This window comes from Onychostoma macrolepis, chromosome 13 (assembly GCF_012432095.1).
Source record: "Onychostoma macrolepis isolate SWU-2019 chromosome 13, ASM1243209v1, whole genome shotgun sequence".
NCBI lineage: Eukaryota > Metazoa > Chordata > Actinopteri > Cypriniformes > Cyprinidae > Onychostoma > Onychostoma macrolepis.
Genome location: NC_081167.1, coordinates 20041903 through 20062493, shown reverse-complemented (window position 1 = coordinate 20062493; position 20591 = coordinate 20041903). Strand labels below are relative to the sequence as shown.

The 20591-nt window shown below is 37.3% G+C and overlaps 1 protein-coding gene across 3 annotated transcripts; it reads right to left on the bottom strand.

Moving 5' to 3' along the window:
- Positions 1 to 3613: 3613 nt before the first annotated feature.
- On the bottom strand, positions 3614 to 19821 carry hif1aa (hypoxia inducible factor 1 subunit alpha a). 3 transcript variants are annotated; one of them, XM_058795983.1, is made up of 16 exons: positions 19605 to 19821; positions 15903 to 16061; positions 14296 to 14486; positions 14058 to 14203; positions 12408 to 12492; positions 12213 to 12325; positions 11898 to 12097; positions 8803 to 8909; positions 8568 to 8715; positions 8207 to 8460; positions 7592 to 7788; positions 7388 to 7492; positions 7002 to 7234; positions 6750 to 6852; positions 5648 to 5741; positions 3614 to 5532 (listed from the first exon to the last, which is right to left on the bottom strand). In XM_058795983.1, the coding sequence occupies exons 3-16, from the start codon at positions 14342 to 14344 to the stop codon at positions 5369 to 5371; spliced, it is 1998 nt and encodes a 665-aa protein (XP_058651966.1). In that variant the 5' UTR covers positions 14345 to 14486; positions 15903 to 16061; positions 19605 to 19821; the 3' UTR covers positions 3614 to 5368. The 3 variants fall into 3 exon arrangements, with proteins under 3 accessions (XP_058651966.1, XP_058651965.1, XP_058651967.1); XM_058795982.1 differs by lacking the exon at positions 15903 to 16061; XM_058795984.1 differs by lacking the exons at positions 15903 to 16061; positions 19605 to 19821 and adding an exon at positions 18057 to 18075.
- Positions 19822 to 20591: the final 770 nt, after the last annotated feature.

Here is a 20591-nt window from a genome sequence, read left to right as displayed (position 1 = left end):
CTCCAAGGAGGAATAGATTAGATACAAAGGGATGAATGATGTAGTTATGGAGAGAGAAAGAGATCTGATTTATTACAAATCTTCGCTGTGTTTGTGTGTGGCCGGGTGGATATATGAGGTTTTTCTGTTGGTGTGTGTCCATAGAAAACAGTAAAGCTTTCACGTGTAAAAGGGTTTTATAACAGGTCCTCTGAGGACAAATAGTTTTGTGTGTGTGTATATACATGAGTGTGAATGATTGTGCGTGCGTGCGCCCGTGGAAGAAGAGTGATGTGTGGGTAAGTGTGTTTAACAGACGTAAGTGAAAACAGGCCTCCTGGCTGTCTGCTGAAGCTCAGTTAAAGCGGAGGAAGAGATAGGCATCTTCAGTCCATTACACATGCTTTTGCTTAGCATTTGATCGTTATACCATGTGCAGTCATCAACTACAGGAAACCCATTTGTGAGATTGTGTGTGTTTGCTGTTCTTTTTGCCAGTCTCAGCAGATTTTGTAAAGTAGCACTGATGTGGGATCAGTTACCCTTAACCAATCTGAATTCTAAACTGAAACTCTGAAACTGTCCGTAGGTCATCAAGCTGTTTAAAGTTGCACGGTATAATTAATGTTGATTAATGAGAGAGTGCAAAAAAAAAATCCACCTTTCAAACCATGTCACGCTTTGATAAAGCATAAGAGCTGTTGGGATCCATACACAGAGAAAATTATTTTTATAAAAACAACATGGATCATTAATTTATTTGTCCATCCGCTATGACAAGATGTCCTCCATGTCTACACCAGTGCTTCGAACCATATTCATTCGCGCTGAGGAGTTTTTAGATATCACCTGTGTTGTTCGGCCTTTGATTCAACTACAGGCGAAGGCAGCACAAAGTTAAGTGTGTGATAACAGTTCAATAAATAAGAAGTTAATATTGAGAAATTCACATTATATTGCCACTTACTTTGTCTACTTTTGCTCTGCCAGTAAAAATAGTTCCAAACCAACCCACGGCAGAATCAGCCACATCTCCAAGCAACACACAGTAGCTACTGGTGGTTCGTGTTTGATTTGAACAAATCGATTCAGTGAATGATTCAGTGACTCACAAACAAAGTCCGTCGCTTGCGTTCGTGAGTGAATTATGTTTTGGAAGAATCGTTTGTGTGAATGATTCAGTGACTCACTCATAAAGGCAGTCCCTCTTCACCACCTGCTGGTGTAATAATGTGACCTGCAAGAGTCACCATTAATAACCATAAAACACCATTAATAACATGCAAAAACTGATAAGCGAAGTGATACCAACAGTGAAGAACTGTTTTACAATATAAGCCAATGCAGAACGTTACAGTTCAGTTGAACAACAATCAGTTATATGTTATAAAACTTAAAGCTGCAGTCCGTAAGTTTTGCCTCTTTGTCGCCATCTCTGTTTGAAAACCTGGAATCGCAGCTTTTTGCGGAATTATCTTCCTTGCGTGGGGTTGTGAGTCAGCACGGCTCCAGCGCGGATGAATCTAATGTTTTGAGGTGAATGTGTGGTAGTCAATCACGCACCGGTGTGGATATTTACTGTACTTCGCAATCACAGATTCTAGCCTACGTCTTAGAATATATGACCCAAATAAGAATTTTCACCGTATATTGTCATCTGAAAAAGTAAGTAATAAGTCTGCCACGTTTGTTCTGACCAACTGAGGAAAAAAGCATTACAATAAATTGCGCTACCAATGGTGATTTAAAAGATCGGTTAGCTCATATCACATTAAACCATGCAAATTACTATTATTGTTATACTTTATTCTCAAATGTTAACAACATCAGCATTGCGTGACTATGAGTATAGTGTGTATTAGCATGTAGATTTCTATTTCTGTACAGTCTAATCTAATTGTTGTACATTAACATTAACATTAACATTGTCATGCCATTCGAATTTCATATTAAGAAATTCTTAACCCAAAAAGCAAACTATGCTCCCTTCGAACTGGTTTTCTTTAAAATACAAATCTTGTGTAATCCCAGGCTATCTATAATCAGAAGCATATTTAAAACTGGAATATAATTTCATTTCATTCACATGTGTCTCATAAACACATAATCCTTTCTGGATCACAATCCGCCATCAAAATGATACATTCGATTATTCCAGCTGCTGTGAGAAAAGGCTATAAACGATGCGCCGCCTGCAGGATCCTCACATGTGATAGCCTACTAGCCGGGACAACTTCTTTATGTTTACAGACATGACGTAATGACGCAGTGCCATCCTCGAATTTCCTGCGAAAACCTACCCGTACCACTCAAATTAGAAAACATTATTATAAGATAACCATTGTGAATCGGGCTAAAGTAAGGTGACAGTTTTGAACACTGGCTGGTTATGTACTTGCTCAAATATTGATTTCGGATCATTTTTAACCAAAAAAAGTTACGGACTGCAGCTTTAAGATAATTGGAGTATGTTTTACAAGAAAATACCGTTTCCGTCTTTCTAGTGAAACATGTAACGTTTAATTCAATGTATTACTTTGCTTCTTTGTAATTGTTTGAGAAATTTACAAGCAATTTGGGTCTGAAAATTATTTTTAGACTTATTTTCGTTATCCAGTATACACTAACACAACTGCTGCTACTGCTGAGGAAAGCTGGTCATTATTGTGAACATGATCATGATTATGATTAGTAATCAGCATTACTGAAAATGTTTATGAGAGCAAACCGTTAAATAGAAAAACAGTCCTTTTCCTGCCTTCAGAAAACTGGTCGGTGTTTGATTAAAGTGCAACAGTCCATAGGGACTGAGAACAACTCTCTCCATAGCAACAAAAGCAAGAATCATGGGATTTTCCCTCTAATTCAATGAGGGCCATTCACTCAACCTGGATGACAGACACAGATACAAAATGCTGTGTATAATGTTACCAAGGAATAAAGCCATTCGCCATGAGTAAGTATTTTCCCATAGAAATGTGGAAGGGAGCTTCTGAGGTTTTGTATGTATGTGTGTCTCGCACGGCACATAAAGAGCCCATGCAGCGTCTTGAGCGATGAAGTAAGTCCTTTGGCAAGGCCACCAGTAATTGAATACAGTTCTTGTTCTGAGTGTTTGATGAACACACATACACACACATACTGTTGCAGACGCTCTTGACTCATTTGTGAATGTGCTGTTTATATACAGAAGGGTTAGATTTAGTGGTGTAGAGAATGGAAAAAGGCCTAAAACAATAATGGGTGAAATTACATTTGTTTAAATTATGATTTGTTTCTAGACTAAGGTATTTAAGAGTTTACATATGTAGGAACTGTTCCATGTTTATTGCAGTAAAAAATGTAAAGACTTAAAGGGATAAAGTTCAACTTCACCCAAAAATGTAAATTCTCTAATTACCCACCCTCAAGTTGTTCCAAACCTGTAAGACCTTCGTTCATCTTTGGAACACAAATTAAGATATTTTTGTTGAAATCCATGAGCTTTCTGACTTTGAACATGGTAGGACTCTTGCTGTCTATGGAGGGTCAGAAATCTCTCGGATTTCATCAAAAATATCTTGATTTGTGTTCCAAAGATGAACAACGGTCTTACGGGTTTGGAACAACATGAGGGTGAGTAATTAATGGCAGAATATCATTTTTGGGTGAACTATCCCTTTAAACTTGAAAATTTCCTATGTACCTTAAATCAGTTTAGGGGTGATTGGAGTGCACTACACCACCAAAATGTAATATAATGTAAAGTAACAGTCCAGTAAAGGTCAAAGTTTGACAATGGATTTTAATTATAGAAACAATAAAGTGGACTTTTGGGCTTTTTTGATTTACTTCTAGCTTCCACTCTTACTTCCAGAATCAATTTTGATAATATAGTTTATATTAGTTTAACAATAAATAATCTTTTGAGCATGTTCTTGAAAACAGAGTAGTTTGATTTCAGTTATCATCTCAGGTTATATGTCTTTGTGTTTTGGTGTTAAATATTCTTCTTTATGTTTTCTTAATGTGCTCTTCTAATTGCCATTTTACCTTATGTGGATGCAATTGTTTTTTTATTTATGTTAAACTCTTTACGTCATTTTATATTTTCCTCCCCTCTGTGTATGGCTTCATTGCACCTTGCAATTAAGCTAAATATCATTTAAACCTTTTTGTCTATCACTGTATACCCAGCGTAGTAAACTATAATGTATAAAACATAAGATTTTTATTCATAATAAATGCTGTTCTTTTGAACTTTTAAAGAATTCTAAAAAAAAATATCAAGTAGCACAACTGTTTTCAATACTGATGATAATAAGAAATGTTTCTTGAGCAACAAATCAGCATATTAGAATGATTTCAGAAGGATCATGTGGATGTAGGGTAAATAGAAAACAGTTAATTGTTAAATTACTACAACATTTAACAATATTACTTTTTACTGTATTTTTATTTTTGTTGTTTTTATTTATTTTTTATTTTTTTTGTCTTATTGAGTATAATATATTTTTTTAAGGCTTCAAATTAAAGCCAAACATTGATATTTAAAGCTGAATGTTGTTGAAAAACTTTTTTATTTGTCACAGACATTACAATTGTCCTGAAGACAATGTGACACGACGAAGAAGAACATGAGAGACACACAGCGGCAAAGCTCACACACTAGGCATTGTACCATATCTTATGCCTCCTATATGCCACTGTTAACGGAACACAAGAGAACATTTAACTTGTTAATGCCCTAGATATATTCAGATATTTAACTAAGTAGAAATCTCTAGCAATAATAATAACAACAGTGAGTAATAATTTCAACATTAAGGTAGTTTTAGGTAGTAGTGTGGATCACTCTACCCATGCTGACCACTCTCAAATGCTGTATAATATATCAAACGGATTAAAATAACAGCCACTTTAGACATTTCACAACATTTACACACATTTACATCCATGTTTTCATGTGGGACACATAGAGACCTAAACAAAGAAAACATTTAGACATACCTTGAAAGTAATTATAAAAACAGCAGTGCTAATAAAATAACATTTTCTGAAAGCTGCAGGTAAATTCATGTAATTTGTGCAAGAATAATATTTGCAGTTGTCACACAATACAATCTTATATAGAATAGAATATATATTCTCTTCTCTGTGCGTATTTCTAACCTGTAAGAGCACAGCTCATAACTGCTCTACGAACTCCGTTTTACCCTCATTGGTTATTATTATCTAGTTTTTTGCTTTTTGATGTCCAGCTTGTATTTACCATCCACTCATTAGAAGCAGAAGCATCCCAGCTGTTTTGATTGCTCACCACTGTTTCTTTGTAATGGAAGTTAGTCCATAATGCTACTGATCTCTCCCTAATCATGGGAAAACAAAAGTATGGCTTTTTTTTTTTTTTTTAAATAACTAGGTCCAAGGCACACAGTAGCTCCTCCCCCTGTAGCAGGTGCTGCCGCCCAGTCACAGGTGCATTTACCTCACAGTCATAACGGGTAAGCTGGGGGAGGGGCATCGTTACGGCTCCACCCTCTGATGATCTGCTCAATAACCTACTCGCAACATCTATGGGAAAAACAGAGAAAGAGCAATCAGTCACTGTACAATCATGAAAAACAACTGATCTCACAATATTCACAAGGGTTTCGCACAGTAAAGTGTGGTCTCCATGGTGACGTACCAGATGGCAGCAACAGTATTGTGGTATGACGAATCCCTTCTGATGATGAAGCGTCTGATTTTTTTACCTTCTTCTCTGGAAAATCAGTCACCACCTGCAGCACACAACACACATTTAAAGTAACAAATGGCGCCTACTATTAATTGTTGTAGATAAGATAAATAATCTGTTATAGATTATTCTGCTTATTACACAGCTTCTTACCAAACAAATAAATATTTGGAGAAATATAAAAATATAAATATGAAAAATAGAGAGAGAGAGAGAGAGCTGTTAAAAGCATCACAATTATCCAAAAGTAATTCACACGACTCCAGTCTATTAATACCTTTTGAAGTTTTTGTAAGAAACAAACCCAGCATTAAGCCATTTTAAATTTAATAATGCTTCCTCCAGTGAAAAAGTCCTCTTGTTTTGTTTGTAAACAGTGCTTGATTCATGCATATTTCTCTCCTGATTCAGATTTGAAGTTAAAAACTTCTTGATGAATTTGTTCTTACAAACATGCCCTAATAAAAAAGTAATATATTTAAAATGCATTTATTTCATACTAAGTATAGTTCAAATCTATTAACATATTTACTGACAGATAACTCGAGACTTACTGATATAAAAATTATAATTAAACTTTACTTGGCATATTACTTGTGCATAATGCACTTTTATTAATATTAAGTCTAAAATGTGTTTTAATGTCACTTTTGATGAGGATTGTATGATCTTTGAATAATATCAGACTTTAAATGCAAAATATTTAAAGTGTACCTGAAGTATACTTGCAATAGTTCCACTTTAGCACAATAAAATATACTAAGTATATCTTTAATATCTTGGATGGCCTGAGGGTGAGTACATTTCAGCAAATTTTCATTTCTGGGTGAACTATTCCTTTAATTTGCCAAGCAACACACACAAATAGTGGTGCAATAATACTGATGTAATGAGGTCAAAATGTGTATGTTTAAAGTGTATTTTACAATAGCTCTGAACGTGGTTCTGTTCTATAAACAAAGATATCTGACAGTCCATTCAAGTAAATGACCACTCAGAATCAAGTATTCCAGAGAGGTATCCAATAATACACACTAAAAATCAAACATACCAGCCTTATTGCTTCAGACAGAGGTATGGTCTCCAGTTTTCTCTTGAGTAGCTTTGGGTTGGTCTGACATTTAGAAGAAATATCACTGTCTTGAATAATTTCCCTAGAGAGTTACAGAAAGAGAGAGAGAAAGAGGAAGGCAACAGAAAACAGATCGTTCTTGAATAACTATTTATTTGTTCATCTGTTAAGTGTTTGTTTGCAGCACAAATCTGATCAACAAAGCGTGTCTCTCTGTACATGAAGTCTCACCTGCTGTTATCCTGCTTTGTGGTTCTAGTGTTCTGTGAAACAGTGTCACAGGACACTATGTCTAGATGGGCTCCTGGGAGAGCAGGGGCAGTTTGTGTGCTGCTGGAGGGGGTCAGTTCAAGCACTGAACCCAGGCTGGAACACATCGACTCGACTGGAGAAACAGTCCGCAGCTGGAAATCATCATCCATGGGAATGTATGGAGCTAACATCTCCAGATCCAAACCCACTCCCTAAAAAAATCATCATAAGCAACAGCAATAAATGAGCACATAAGGGTGCAGAACATGTTTTATGTTATGTTGGTTGATATGATCATCTTGGACCTATATTGACATCTGTGTGGAAGCAGTAGGTTTGAACTTCAAGTTTGAACAGTCATCTACCTGTGTATTAAAGGGGGTTTTGGACTCTATATCCATGGAAAATAGTCTTTCCACGTGATCCGGTTTTAGCTGGTCACTTAATTCTGAATCCACAGGGAGATCGACCTGAAAATAAACAAACAACCAATCCAAAGTAGAAAAAGTATAATCAAAACATTTGTAAAGTATGAGGAAATGCACTGTAAAATTGTGACTAGACTCCACCTGGGATCTGGAAGAATCAGGAGGCGAAGATTGTGGGAATTGGAAGTCGTCAGGTTGTAGATGGGCTATGGAGGCATCATCATCATTTAGGGATGAACAGGGAGGAGAGAGGGGTGAGAGAGGTAGCAGAACACTTGAAGAGGGCAACATAACATCATTGTAGAGAGGAATTTCTGTCAACACAGAGAGTGCGGAGTCTGCAAGAAATTAACATACAGCAAGGATGTTAAACTCCTCCATACTTTTTTCTAAACGGTCAAAACAGGAATACAATTTTTATACAATACAAATATTGCTGCATACTGTATCCATTTATTTTGCAACACTGAAGTAACATTCAATTTTCTATGAATGTGAGAGACTTCCGTTTCATTAGGTAAATAATTAGAAAAATAACAAAGTGCACTAAACTGTAAAACTACTTGCGTTACGAACCAATGAGTTCATAATCGCAATAATAAATGAAAATATTATAATAACAAATACCAGTTTGCAATATCAGCAAAACAGCTACTGCAGGCTGAAACAGTGTGAATGACCCTGAAACTTCCATGATCGATGGTCTCAGGACAACTAATAAATCTGATTTAGATTGTGGATTTGTGGCGTTCAAACCTGTGTTGGTGATATCCAGAGTGAGGACAGGGTCTGCTACAGTCAGTGCCTCTGGCTCCCCCTTCAGGCTGTCATGTAGCTCCTCTCTCACACACTCTTCTTTCTTCTCATTCTCTGCCTTGGCCTCGTCTTTCAGCTCTGCTGTAGTCACTTCAGTTCCGAGTGACTCCGAGTGGTGTTCTTCCTGTTCCTTTTTAATTTTTGTGCTGTTGGTTTGCTGAAGGGACAGGATTTGTTTGGGCTGCTCAATGCCACTGCAGAGTAAGAAAGCATGAAAATAATGCCACTTACACAAACACATTGGTATTCAGGTCGACACAAACATTTCAATGCACACTTAGACATCCTTGTAAAGTCCCACCTGAGGATGTAGTTAACGCAGACCACACACTGTGGCTGGGAGTTTTTACTGTTATAGATCACAGTGGCTTGAGTCTCTGCCCAAGCAAACCCTCCTGCCTTAGCCAGCAGCCGGTACTGTCCAGTACACACTTGTCCCTTCACAAACACTGCAAAGAGAAACATATATAAAGCATTACAATGTATCTTCATTTAGACTTATGTAAGTGAACTGCATTTACAGTATATGTTCTTACGGTTGTGGTGTGTTTTGGTCATGTGGTCAGAATCCAGTGCGTGATAGTATTCATACACAGAATGTTGCAACAGATCCACTGGCTCAAAACCCAACAGATCTGTGATCCTGCAAACACACACAAGTTGCATGCCGCTCTGTGACACTGCAGCTTTCACAAGTCACCACTAGATGGCGAAGAAATACAGGCCATAAGTGTGGATCCTTAGTCCACAGACTTTCTCTGCATCTGAACAGGCATACTTCCTTACTGTATATATAGTATATAGCGGCCGTTTCTCAAACGGAAGGCTGCATCCCCTGGAGGTCCCATTTGTAGGCTGCATACGTCATCAAGCCTGGTTTATTTCAGTTAACTGAGCATTGCATTTGCGAGTCAAAAGCATATTACAAGAATAATGGTCAAATTTATAACTGTTAATATTCTAAAATAAGATCTTCTTTATGACGTATGCAGCCTACAAATGCGACCTCTGGAGGATGCAGCCTTCTGTTCGAGAAACGGCCAGCAAACTCAATTCCTGGAGGGCCACAGCTCTGCACAGTTTAGCTCTAACCCAATCAAACACACCTGATCCAGCTAATCAAGGTCTTCAGGATCACTAGAAACTTCCAAGCAGGTGTGATTTGGAGCTGGCTGGAGCTAAATTCTGCAAAGCTGTGGCCCTCCAGGAATTGAGTTTGAGACCACTGCTATATAGTAAGTCCAAATATCCATTAGTCCTGAAATGGTAGGCAAAAATACCTAGATGATCTACTTCTGAAGATTCTGAAGGTTTTGAAGCAAGTTCTTTACTGAATATAGTACAAACCGAAAGTATGTGATTTTTAACATAATTTTTATTTTATTTTTAGTTACAAATAATGACACTATTATAATTATTTTATTCTACAGACAGTTTTTTTATTTTAAAGGTTTATTAATCTGATAATACTGATAATAATCCACATAAAAAAGACATGCTGTAAATTTAATTTAATACAGTTACAATTTAACACTTGTCATTTAATACGGTGACAAGGAAAGCTTTAAAAATAAATATAATAATGTAATAATATAATATAAAAATATATACACTACTTTTCAATAGTTTGGGGTCAGTAAGATTTTTGTGAATATGATAACTGTTTTTAGTTACCAGTTAGTAATATATTTTAAAATGTGACTCATTCCTGTGATGGCAAAGTTGAATTTTCAGCAGCCATTACTCCAGTTTTCAGTGTCACATGATCCTTCAGAAATTATTCTAATATGCTGATTTGGTGGAAACCATGAAACACTTTTTTCCAGAATTCTTTAATGAATAGAAAGTTCAAAATAATAAAATTTTAGAAGTGTTTGGTTCTTAAGTCATTTAATTTCTTTTTAAAAATCTGTTGAAAAAGAGTGCATAAAAAATATTTAATTTTGGAAAGAGATCATCATATTTGGGGTAGAGATGTTCCGATACCCTTTTTCCCTTCCCGATACCGATTCCGATACCTAGGCTCAGGGTATCGGCCGATACTGAGTACTGATCCGATACCTGGGTGTGTATCTGGTTATACAGTTGTATGTACTACTAGATCTGTATAGATACAATTATTTTATGGTGTGCTTCACCATAGATAGATGAACAGATAGATAGATAGATAGATAGATAGATAGATAGATAGATAGATAGATAGATAGATAGATAGATAGATAGATAGATAGTAAACAAAAAAATATAATATATAATGTTTGGAAAATGGCATTCCATTTTTAAAATCTATTTAAATATCTAAAAGTACACTCTTAACATCAGTCAGTGAAGCATTATAAATGTATTATGATAATCGAGTATTATTTAATGATATAACTTTAGCAATTAGAATTAAAACTTGGTAACCATGAATACAGTCATTTTAACTGAACTGGTGGTGGTGCTTTTTTGGTCATTCAGTGTTTCTCTGAAAAATGGGGGGGAAACTATCAATAATACTGATAAGATAATAATCATACTATGAATTCTACTAAGAACAATATAAAACGCACTAAGGATTAACGAGCTGCTGGATTCATGAATATTAATCACGTTGCCTGCGTTCGCTTGAACTGATTTGCTGAAATCAAACAGGGACGATTATAGGTGAGCTCAACCAATGAGATTGTCGCTTGCGCATTAGCTCCGCCTACTACCGGAGAACCCGGCAGTTCTTAAAAGATGAAGAATTCCAAAGGAACTCCGTTATTCTGACAGGAAAATACAACAAAGAATATCGTTTACATACCAAGCAGAATTGACGCGCTACATAAGACTCTCTCTCTCTCTCTCTCTTTGCATGTGAGGAAAAAAAGCAAAGCGACGGCGAAAAGCAAAGCTCACACTAGAGCTTACGGTACGTCAAATACAGGTGCGCTGCGCATTCATTCAGATGATCTGAAAAATAGCCCAGATCGCTTGACGGAGAGTGAAACTCTGAAGCGCTTGGTCAGAGTGTTCAGCGAGTGACAATATATATGTGCTAAACTTATACATAGCCTCCAACTCACACACTGGCGAGTATAATCTGAGCATTTATTAGCCAGTGGCTAATATTATACACTATTTAGTCGCCCAGGGTGAAGATTTAGTCGCATATGCGAGTGATTTACTGGCAATGTGCTACCACGTTTGTATTTATTCTTTGCTGCTCTAAATAGTGGTTGCTTGTGGCAACACAGCACAACTTCCTGTGTTTGCATTCTGAGCAGCGAAGAAGAATTGATTTCCGATTTGCAGCGTTAAGCAAAGCTAGCGGGCATAACTATAGATCTTGTTTAAGAATGGTATCGGATCGGTACATGGATTCAAGTACTCGCCGATACCGATGCCAGATTTTTTTTGTGGTATCGGTGGAATTTCCGATACTAGTATCGGAATCGGAACAACCCTAATTTGGGGGTCCACGGCATCAAAAAGTAAATAAATAATCCCAGCAATGAACATTTTAAGTGACTTAAGTGTCCACCCTATAAGAAATTTTGCTCAGATGCTAGAGTCAGATGTTGCAGCTGTCAGCATATAAGCATTGAATTTTGTGCTGAGCGGGGTAGGTGTTATTGTACAGCACTCGGATGTGCTGGGACTTTACCTCTCGTCGCAGTAGGTGAAGCGCATATCTAAAGTGTGGCGGCTGAGAAATGTTCTAGAATCCAGAGGAGCCTCAATGTTCGCCGGGTGGGGAATAGACTCACAGATGAGCACCAGGTACGTTGAACACACATTTTTTTCCTCACACCCACCCTTCTTGATGCCATCTGTTGTGTGGATATGGCCCGAACAGCGCAGCACCTGTCAGAAAGAGAGGCTGATAGGGATAAATATGGATCCAGTTTCACTGCATAGATGCTTTCAGAGTGATATGCAGTCACGTGGTCAAAAGTGAAGCAAAAGTAAGGGGTGGTACCTTCCAGGAGGCAGATTTGACATTGACAGTGCGCCCTCTGCTGGTTAGTGTACATTTCATCCTCAATAGAAAACTCCTGTTTGTGTGCTGCTCCTTCGCTTTCTTAGACTGACCTAGATGAGGGAAAATGGAGAGAGATGAGCGTGAGTGATCATGATTGTGACTAAGACAGAGAGAAAAAAGAGAGAATATTACCAGTCCTGCGTGCCAGCATTTCTCTGAGCTCCTCATGGTCACATGGATGAGTAAACTCAAACACACTGTGTCCAGTAAGGTCGATCTACAAGGGAAAGAAATTGTTTAAAACACATAAATCAGGTTATTATTTGAATTTATATGACCTGGATACACATTCATAATGTGGATTATGGAATTTATAACAGTTACTACAGTAATACCCAATGTAAAAAATTCTTACTCAAAATATTATTAAGCAAGCAATTGTAAAACTTGGCATATTGTTTTTGTTGTTTGTTTGTTTGTTTGTTTCTTTGTTTGTTCTACTACTGTTCAAAAGTTTGGAGTCAGTAAGATTTTTTAAAAGAAAAATTAATGCTTTTATTAAAGGTGCCATAGAATCCATTGATACAATATTTTAAATTGTTCTCTGATATCTACATAGAAGGTATGTGGCTAGGTAAGGGCAAAAAAAATCTCCAGAAATGGTTTTACATGTGCAATTACAACCCTAGGATTTCTCCCTAGAATAAAATGGTCTGTTATTGGCTTATTTGGAAGGGTCATGAATTATAATGTTGAGCTCTGCTCTGATTGGCTGTTTCACAGTGCGGCTCAATGTTGAGCTCTGCTCTGATTGGCTGTTTCACAGTACTGCTCATTTAGCTCACACAGCAGGAAGGAAACACAAGGAGGAATATATATTTCAGTACTTTCTCTCGCAGTTATATCGTCGGGTAATTATACTGTATATAAAATGCGGGCATCAGGGAGCCGCTATTAATATGCTGGGCACTGAAACTGCTTTCAAATGCGCAATCGCTTTTTACTTTCACTTTCACTTTCGAGATCGCACAAACTCTGTTTATACTATGGAGCGGCAGTACTTACCACACATTTTACAAGATCAGATGCTTGTCAGTGGTACTCAGGATCTGTAAATCACTCGCCATTATCCTCAGTCATCTCTCCTTACTCTGTTTATGTGGTAAGTGAAATCTTATGTACTGTAATGTAACAGGCTACTGCTAGCAAGAAGCTAACCATGTCCCTTTAGTGACTCGTGTTATTTTATAAGAACACGTTATTTGCTTTCCGTGCCTTTCTGAATACAGACACCAACCCATCCCTGCACTTCACATCCCCTGCACAGCCTGGAACATAACATTTATTTCCATAATCTGCCATTTTCGCTGTTGTCCTCACTTGTTTCTTCACAATACCTGCAGAACTTCTGATGATTTGGCTGTGCAGGTTCGGCTGGTGGCTGGCCTAGAACATGGGCAGGTAGACGTTACATAAATGTTGGGGGCGTAACTATTAGTGATGCCGACTGTTATGTCACAGTCGGTGTTATGTTCTGATTCGCCTATTTTTCAGTGGTCTTTTTTATTCACAAGATTTACATAAGAATTCCATTTCCATGTACAGAACCCTTATTATTCAACTATGCCAATGTAAATACAGTTTTCCATTCTATGGCACCTTTAAGCAAGGACATATTACATTGATCAAAAGTGACAGTAAAGATATATATAATGTTATAAAATATTTTTATTTCAAATAAATGATGCATTGTAACATTCATAACAAGAATCATAATCAAAACTAATTATTGTTAGTTAATGTTTTGAAACTAGAAAAAAAAAAATGTTAGTTGGAACTCACCTGAGGAAGGCCCAGACACTTGCTGACATTCTCTGACAGGTAGACAATGTCGCCATCTGCAGAAAGGACCATGAGAAACCCGTCCAGTGCTTTCAGATATGAACTGTTCCACTGAGAATCTAATTCAGATTCCACATTCGGTACATCTAAAAAGAGATAAAAAAAATGAACACGTTCTGTCAGTAACAAACACAGCAAACCTACCAAATGAATCTCACTGAACATCTGTCTCTCTCACCTGTGTTCAGTAGTTTACGCAGGCGCAGGTAACTAAGTGCGAGTCTCATGACTGATGCTTTATCCAGGTTAGAGGTGACGCTGTGGGGGAGGGGCAGTTCTCTGGCCAGTTCATAAAACACCTCTGACTCTTTTCCTCTCCGACAACGTGCCGCATCTCTGGATTTCTCCTTCCTTCGCTCTGAACTCACTCTATAATGAACACATACACATGTATAATACATATTAAGGGTCTGTGCTGTTACACACTTGTGTGCTATGAAACAGTCAAAAACATACATCATGGAGCTTTAAAACAGACACATAAGTTTTACAGTGCATAAACCAGCTGCAAACATTAAGCAAAGGTGCAGTTGAGCAAGCAAAATTACTGAGGATGCTGATAAAATATAAAAACATGGTATGATGTTATACTCTAGGGTTTCTGTTTTTCTGCTGTATAATTTTGTGTTATTTAGGGTCAGGCAGGCTGAAGACAGTCACCTTATTAACAGAGACTCGATGGAGACACGGCAGGTAAAACCACTTTGACACACAAAGATCCTACTGTACAGTTCCTGACATCGTAATGTTTGCTGTGAGCTGTCCTCAGGGCAAATACGGAAAATCAAGAGCTCATAAAACATCCGTGGACAAGACTAGTCAGAGATGTCAACACTGTTTAATTAATTCTGCTTGATTTATATTTCCACTCTGTCTCTTTCTCAAGATTTAAAATATGAGAAGCCACAATTTACACTGTCAAATCAGTCAAAATTAGACACATACTGTATATGTTTGAGTTTGCAAGTTTCGTATGTTTTATACATCTGCCAAGTGTGAAGGTCACATTCAGTTTGGTGCCAACTTCGCATACTTGTGCGTATGTAATGGTAATGTCTTTGTCTGGGCATCTGGGTCCTGCGATAAGATGTGTCAGTGGGCACAATTTTGCCATGTGCTTATATATTAAGAAGCAGGTCCATCATATACATCTGCCTGTGACTGACAGATGCACATGAGAAAACTGAAAAGCATATATTTATTCTAAAAACCCTGGCAGGTAAAATAAATGTATCGTCTCTCAAATGTTTACAGTTATCTCGATCTAATTAGTGGTGGGGATTTATCAATGATTCTTTCTGCGGATTACATCATTACACCAGGAGGTGGAAACAAGTCACTGTTTATGAGCAAGTCCTTGAATCAATCACTCAACTGGTTCGTTCAAAATGCTGATTTATTCAGCAACAAAAGTGACTGAATAAATCAACAAAACTGGCTATTAATGGTGGAAATATTAAATAAAAATGCCTTAATTTTTTTAAATCCAACAAAGGATCTAAAGGAAAAACTTTCTTTTGTTTTAATCTATCAAACATTTTACAATTTGTTATGTTATTACAATCTTACAAAATTATTTCTATTAGTGTTGTCTGTCAGCAAGTGGACAAAAAAGTGACACCTTTTTGCAGTGTTTGTGTGTGTGTGTGTGTGTGTGTGTGTGTGTGTGTGTTTGTATTTTCTGTCTTTCTCTAAGGCCCCTCATGAGACAAGTCACAGCCATACATTGATTAGAGGATGTAAAGCTTACACTCAAACACACACTTTTGAACTCTGAGAGCTCACTTTGAGGTTTGTACGCTGATACAGTACAGTTATAGCATCTGGATGCTGGCCAGCCTATCGCCCTGAAAGCGAATGCTAAAGAAACCACTTAGTCGTCTCACCCCTCTTCCTGTCTGTTTCTCTGAATCACTCCACCTGTTTGAGCATTATCTGCAAATGCTGTTTCAGATGCAACGGAACAGTGAAGACAAAAAAAGACATTAGTCATGCACCAACAAACACACAAGAGCTTTGAATCACCCCGCTGAACATTTCCCATTCAGTACACTAATTAGAAATATATAATGAAATAAATGTGGACTCATTAAGGTCCTGTTATGTGTACACTTGAGATGTAGTAAACATGTTTAGCAAAAAAACAGTATACAATTGAAACCCTATTACTAATCTGTTTCCATAATTAGCATATCTGAGTAACCTTCACACTGCAATGACCTTGACTACATGGTAGCCATGCTTCATAGCAGCTCCTGGTGTAGCTCCTGGTGTAGATTAGCATGTGTGATCTTGTCAGTATTAGTTAGTGGTTGATAATAGAGTTTGTTTTTCCAGATTATATTGGATATAAATATCAGCCAATTTTGGATATTTAATTGTGCATGCTTATGTCCCATATTTTTACATATTAACATATTTCAACATCACCATCTAACACTCACTAAAAAGTGAATATTTAATAATAATGTTCAATGTAATCTTTATAAATCTCACATTTTTGTCTCGATATACTGTAGGAGTATTTCTGTAGATTACTGTAAATTACAATACATCTGTTCTGTAGGAAGTTACAGATGCTGTTTTAAGATAACAGTCTCACAAAAACACAACAGCACGATGGAAAAAATAAGCTAACCACAAACCCCTGCTGAGAGAACATTAAAACATCAAACGGAGCATCATGTAGTATAATAGACGACAAAGAGCCCCAAGGGAAGTTGTTGAACACTTCGCAATAAGGTTCAATTTGTTAACACTAGTTAATGCATTGGCTAAAATGTTGAACCTTGAATAGCTGAAAAAAATAGCATTAAATTGAAATGTTAAATATGTAGTATTTAGTAGTATATGTAGAAATTAACATTACAGTATTGTTAGGTCATGATACTGTACCTTATGCAGTAACTAATGTTACTGAACTGACACTTAACACACCATGTGAACACACAGGTAAGCTTTGAGCCAGACTGTTTAAACTAAAATGATGCCTAAGGTATCTAATATAGCAGTTACGCTCTGAACTCTGATCCAATATTCTAAAAGTCATCTGAGATGTGCTGAGCCAGACTGTGCATAGCAGACAGACGGAGACTTTGGCATGATCACAGCCCCCTCTGCGAGACGAGCTGTGCCCCTCAGCATGTTTTAATAATAATGATCCAATAAGCTTTCTGTCAGTCAACCTGCTCTCTGTTTTCTCTCCTTCTGACCAGTACAAACTGCTTCCTGCAGGGGACTACATGATTCATTATTTATCACACACACACATAAGGCACACTTACTATGGTCTAAATATTTTAGCAAGGACAGTGCATACACACTCTTACAGGAAAACATCCCTGTTTAATGTATCTCCACTACATTTGCAACATCGACTATTAGTATCAACAATGTTGGTGTATTTATAACCAGTTTTAAGAGAGTATCATGTTTAATACTATCCTTCTGAACTTCTTTACAGCATGAGCAGAAATGCTCACTGTGCGTACGAGTAAGTTGTGTGTTTAACAGGGCACAATATAAGGATAATGCCAGCTTTTGAATAGGATCTAGGTTAATGCCATTATCCTGTCCTTTAAAGAGCTCGTGAACATTTAGAGCTTCTTGGCATCCCGTGGATACTTTATTAGACATTATAACACATCTGAGGAGCATCCAATAACCAGAGATCTGTTAATGAAATCCATACTAAAAAAAACTCTTCTTTTAGAGGCCAACGACAAGACAGCGAGCAGGACATTATTCAAGCAAAGGTCAACATTCTTCATCAGCTGTCTGATAATAAAGTCTCTTCTATTTACGAATTCTGTTTCTAAGAGGATGAATGGCTGGTTTGATAAGTGCAGGAACAGCCTAACCTTTCTCAGCTTCGTTTTACACCCCTGCGAATGACAGCAGCGACAGGCCACAAGCTGATAGCACACAGGGGACCTTTACCATAGAGCCAAGAGGAGAGGTGTCAGCTGATCCAGAGCAAAACACTACAGTTGGCTTTCAGAGGAGAGCGGATCAACACCAAAGATCTAATCTTCATGTGTCTGCACAAAATAGGTGACACCATACAATTTACATGCATTACACAGCCATTATAAATGTAAATACTGAGGTAACTACATAATTATAAAATTCATTATATAATGAATTTTTAGCAGAACAATTCATTTGGAGGCACCTGCAAATTAACGGTGAACATAATTAAACAGCCTAATGTACTGTAAAGTACATGGCATGTCATTGCAAGAACCCCAACTCTAACCAATTTGAAAATAAGGTGCAAAAAATCTGTTCTTTATTTCAAATTCTGCCTCGTGAATAGGCTTAAACACTTAGCCCCGCTTTTTAATTAAATGGCACTAGGCCGTATCTTCCAGCAAGGCTCTTGGGTGATTTTTAAAGGAAGCGATGATCAATCAAACCCACTATAGGCCTATATGTGATGTGTAGGTTCAACGGGTTCGTCGGAAATCCTTCAGCACTGCGCATGTGCAATAAAACCTCTTAGAATTGTCAAATCCAAACTCCGATCTCTTTTAGGCCAAAAGGTGAATCGTGTTAAAAAGAGTTCAGTTCTCTAGTCCTGTCAGTGATGCGAAGTCAGTTCGTTTTGAAAACGGATTCATCCAGCAATTCCTTTATGTAATAACGTGATTATGTCACCGCTTGGTCCCGCAAAACAAGTTCCAGTAACGCCATGTATTGTTAATTTATGGTATATTTCCAGTTTGCTGAAGCCATGATTCAGCTCATAAAAAAAAAAATAATAATAAACACAAAAACAAAGTCAAATTTGCATTTACATTTAGGGTGATTTCTATAAAAATAATAATAATAATAATAAAAAAAAAAATTTTTTTTAAATTACTCGTACGTGTGTTGATAAAACTGTCAGTCACTCAAGTCATCTTTCAGGTAGCCTACTGTACGTTTTATTTGTTTTTGGGCTATTAAAGTAAATTGGTTGGTTAGTTCTACAAATTTCTACTTAGCTCACTAATTGAATCAGATCAAATGTCGAAAAAGACAGTTCTCACTGCAGTGAGGCAGATTTGTTCGAGACAGCCTCGACAACAGTTCGATTCAGTCGGATTCGTGAACGAATCATTCAGTTCGGTTTTGTGAACCGGTTCAATTGATTCATTGAACAAATCTGTCGTTCAACGAACCTCGCGTATCAGCGCAAAACTGTTGTGATACAGCCAGTCGACTTTTTCTGTAACAATATTGTTTTTTTCTATAACTCTTCCGTTTCTACACTTTGTTTTAAAGCAAAAATCTTGTAAATGCAGCAAATATGTAAAATAAATAAGCTACTCTTGTCGCGGTTTCATTCATACGGTATCAATTATAAATGTGACAACAGGTTATAAGGGTGAAATTATTGAGAGACTATTGACAGCAACTACAAGCAAAGGACAAAATTCAGTTAATGAAGCAATATTACTGCCAAAACAAGCGCATATCTAAACACAGAAAGTGGAGCTTTACCTTTTTTTCCCAGGTGCGACTGAATCCATGGTCAAACGCGACTCCAACATTTAAAAAAACCTTCGCAACGTTCAAATTATAGTCAGTCCTGAGTGTGTTATAAAATACACCCGGCAGGAGTCCCAGTGCTCGGGAGATAAAGTTCAATTAAGTTGAAGTGATGCTTCGCCTTTCCTCTCTCGCTTTCTCCGCATCTGCCTGACGGATCGCGTGGGCGCGCAGTCACATGCCTCGGAGTGGCCGGGAACGCGCGGCGGTGCTCCAGTGAGGATATTTTTGGCAAGTGAGCCTCCATCATACGCTCCATAGACGCTGTCCTGCGCTCGCTGCTGCTGGATGTGCTTAATACATTAAAGATAATTGGATATTGAGCATTCATGAGGTCACGTTTTCAACAAATAGCCTACATCAAGTGCCAACACTGTACAAAGAAGCACTTTATCATAGTTTAAGCGAGAGCATCATGGCTGGATCTGATTCAAAGTCACTTTCACGTTATTTACCAATTTATTCAATTCTTTTGATGGCAGAAGTAGCTAATAACAAGTTGGCACCATAGTACTTTATAGTAGTACTACTGAAGTAGGCAAACTATAGAACTATATGGTAGACACTATGCTTACCATGGTCATTTTTTTGTAATATAACACATTTTCAGTGTTGTAACTGATTATTCTAATTTTATTAATGACATGCAATAACTATAAAAGGTCTCTTTCTTTTCCCATATTGAAAGAGGCATGTCAACAAACATTTTCCAGCCCAGAAAATTCTTGAAGGATGTTCTTTTTCCCAAATTCCAGCCCTGTGACCAAGACGAGACGTGCACACTAACATAAACCCTGTGTCTCGTCCTTTTCCACTCAAACCAATGGAAAAACCTGAGAACATTTCCCTGAAACCAGCCACAACACTTGCTTTCCTCTGTAATAATCATTAGCCTACACGTGATGACTAAACATCTGTATTTTTTCCGAATGATGTATT

Coding starts and splice junctions, on each gene's coding strand:
- hif1aa (XM_058795982.1), bottom strand. CDS start 19,654: ATGTTGGAGTCGCGTTTGACCATGGATTCAGTCGCACCTGGGAAAAAA. Junction 8,461..8,567: donor TGCGTTAACTACATCCTCAG/GTGGGACTTTAC, acceptor CTTACTCTGCAG/TGGCATTGAGCAGCCCAAAC. Junction 5,742..6,749: donor TGTCTGAAGCAATAAGGCTG/GTATGTTTGATT, acceptor TGTGTGCTGCAG/GTGGTGACTGATTTTCCAGA.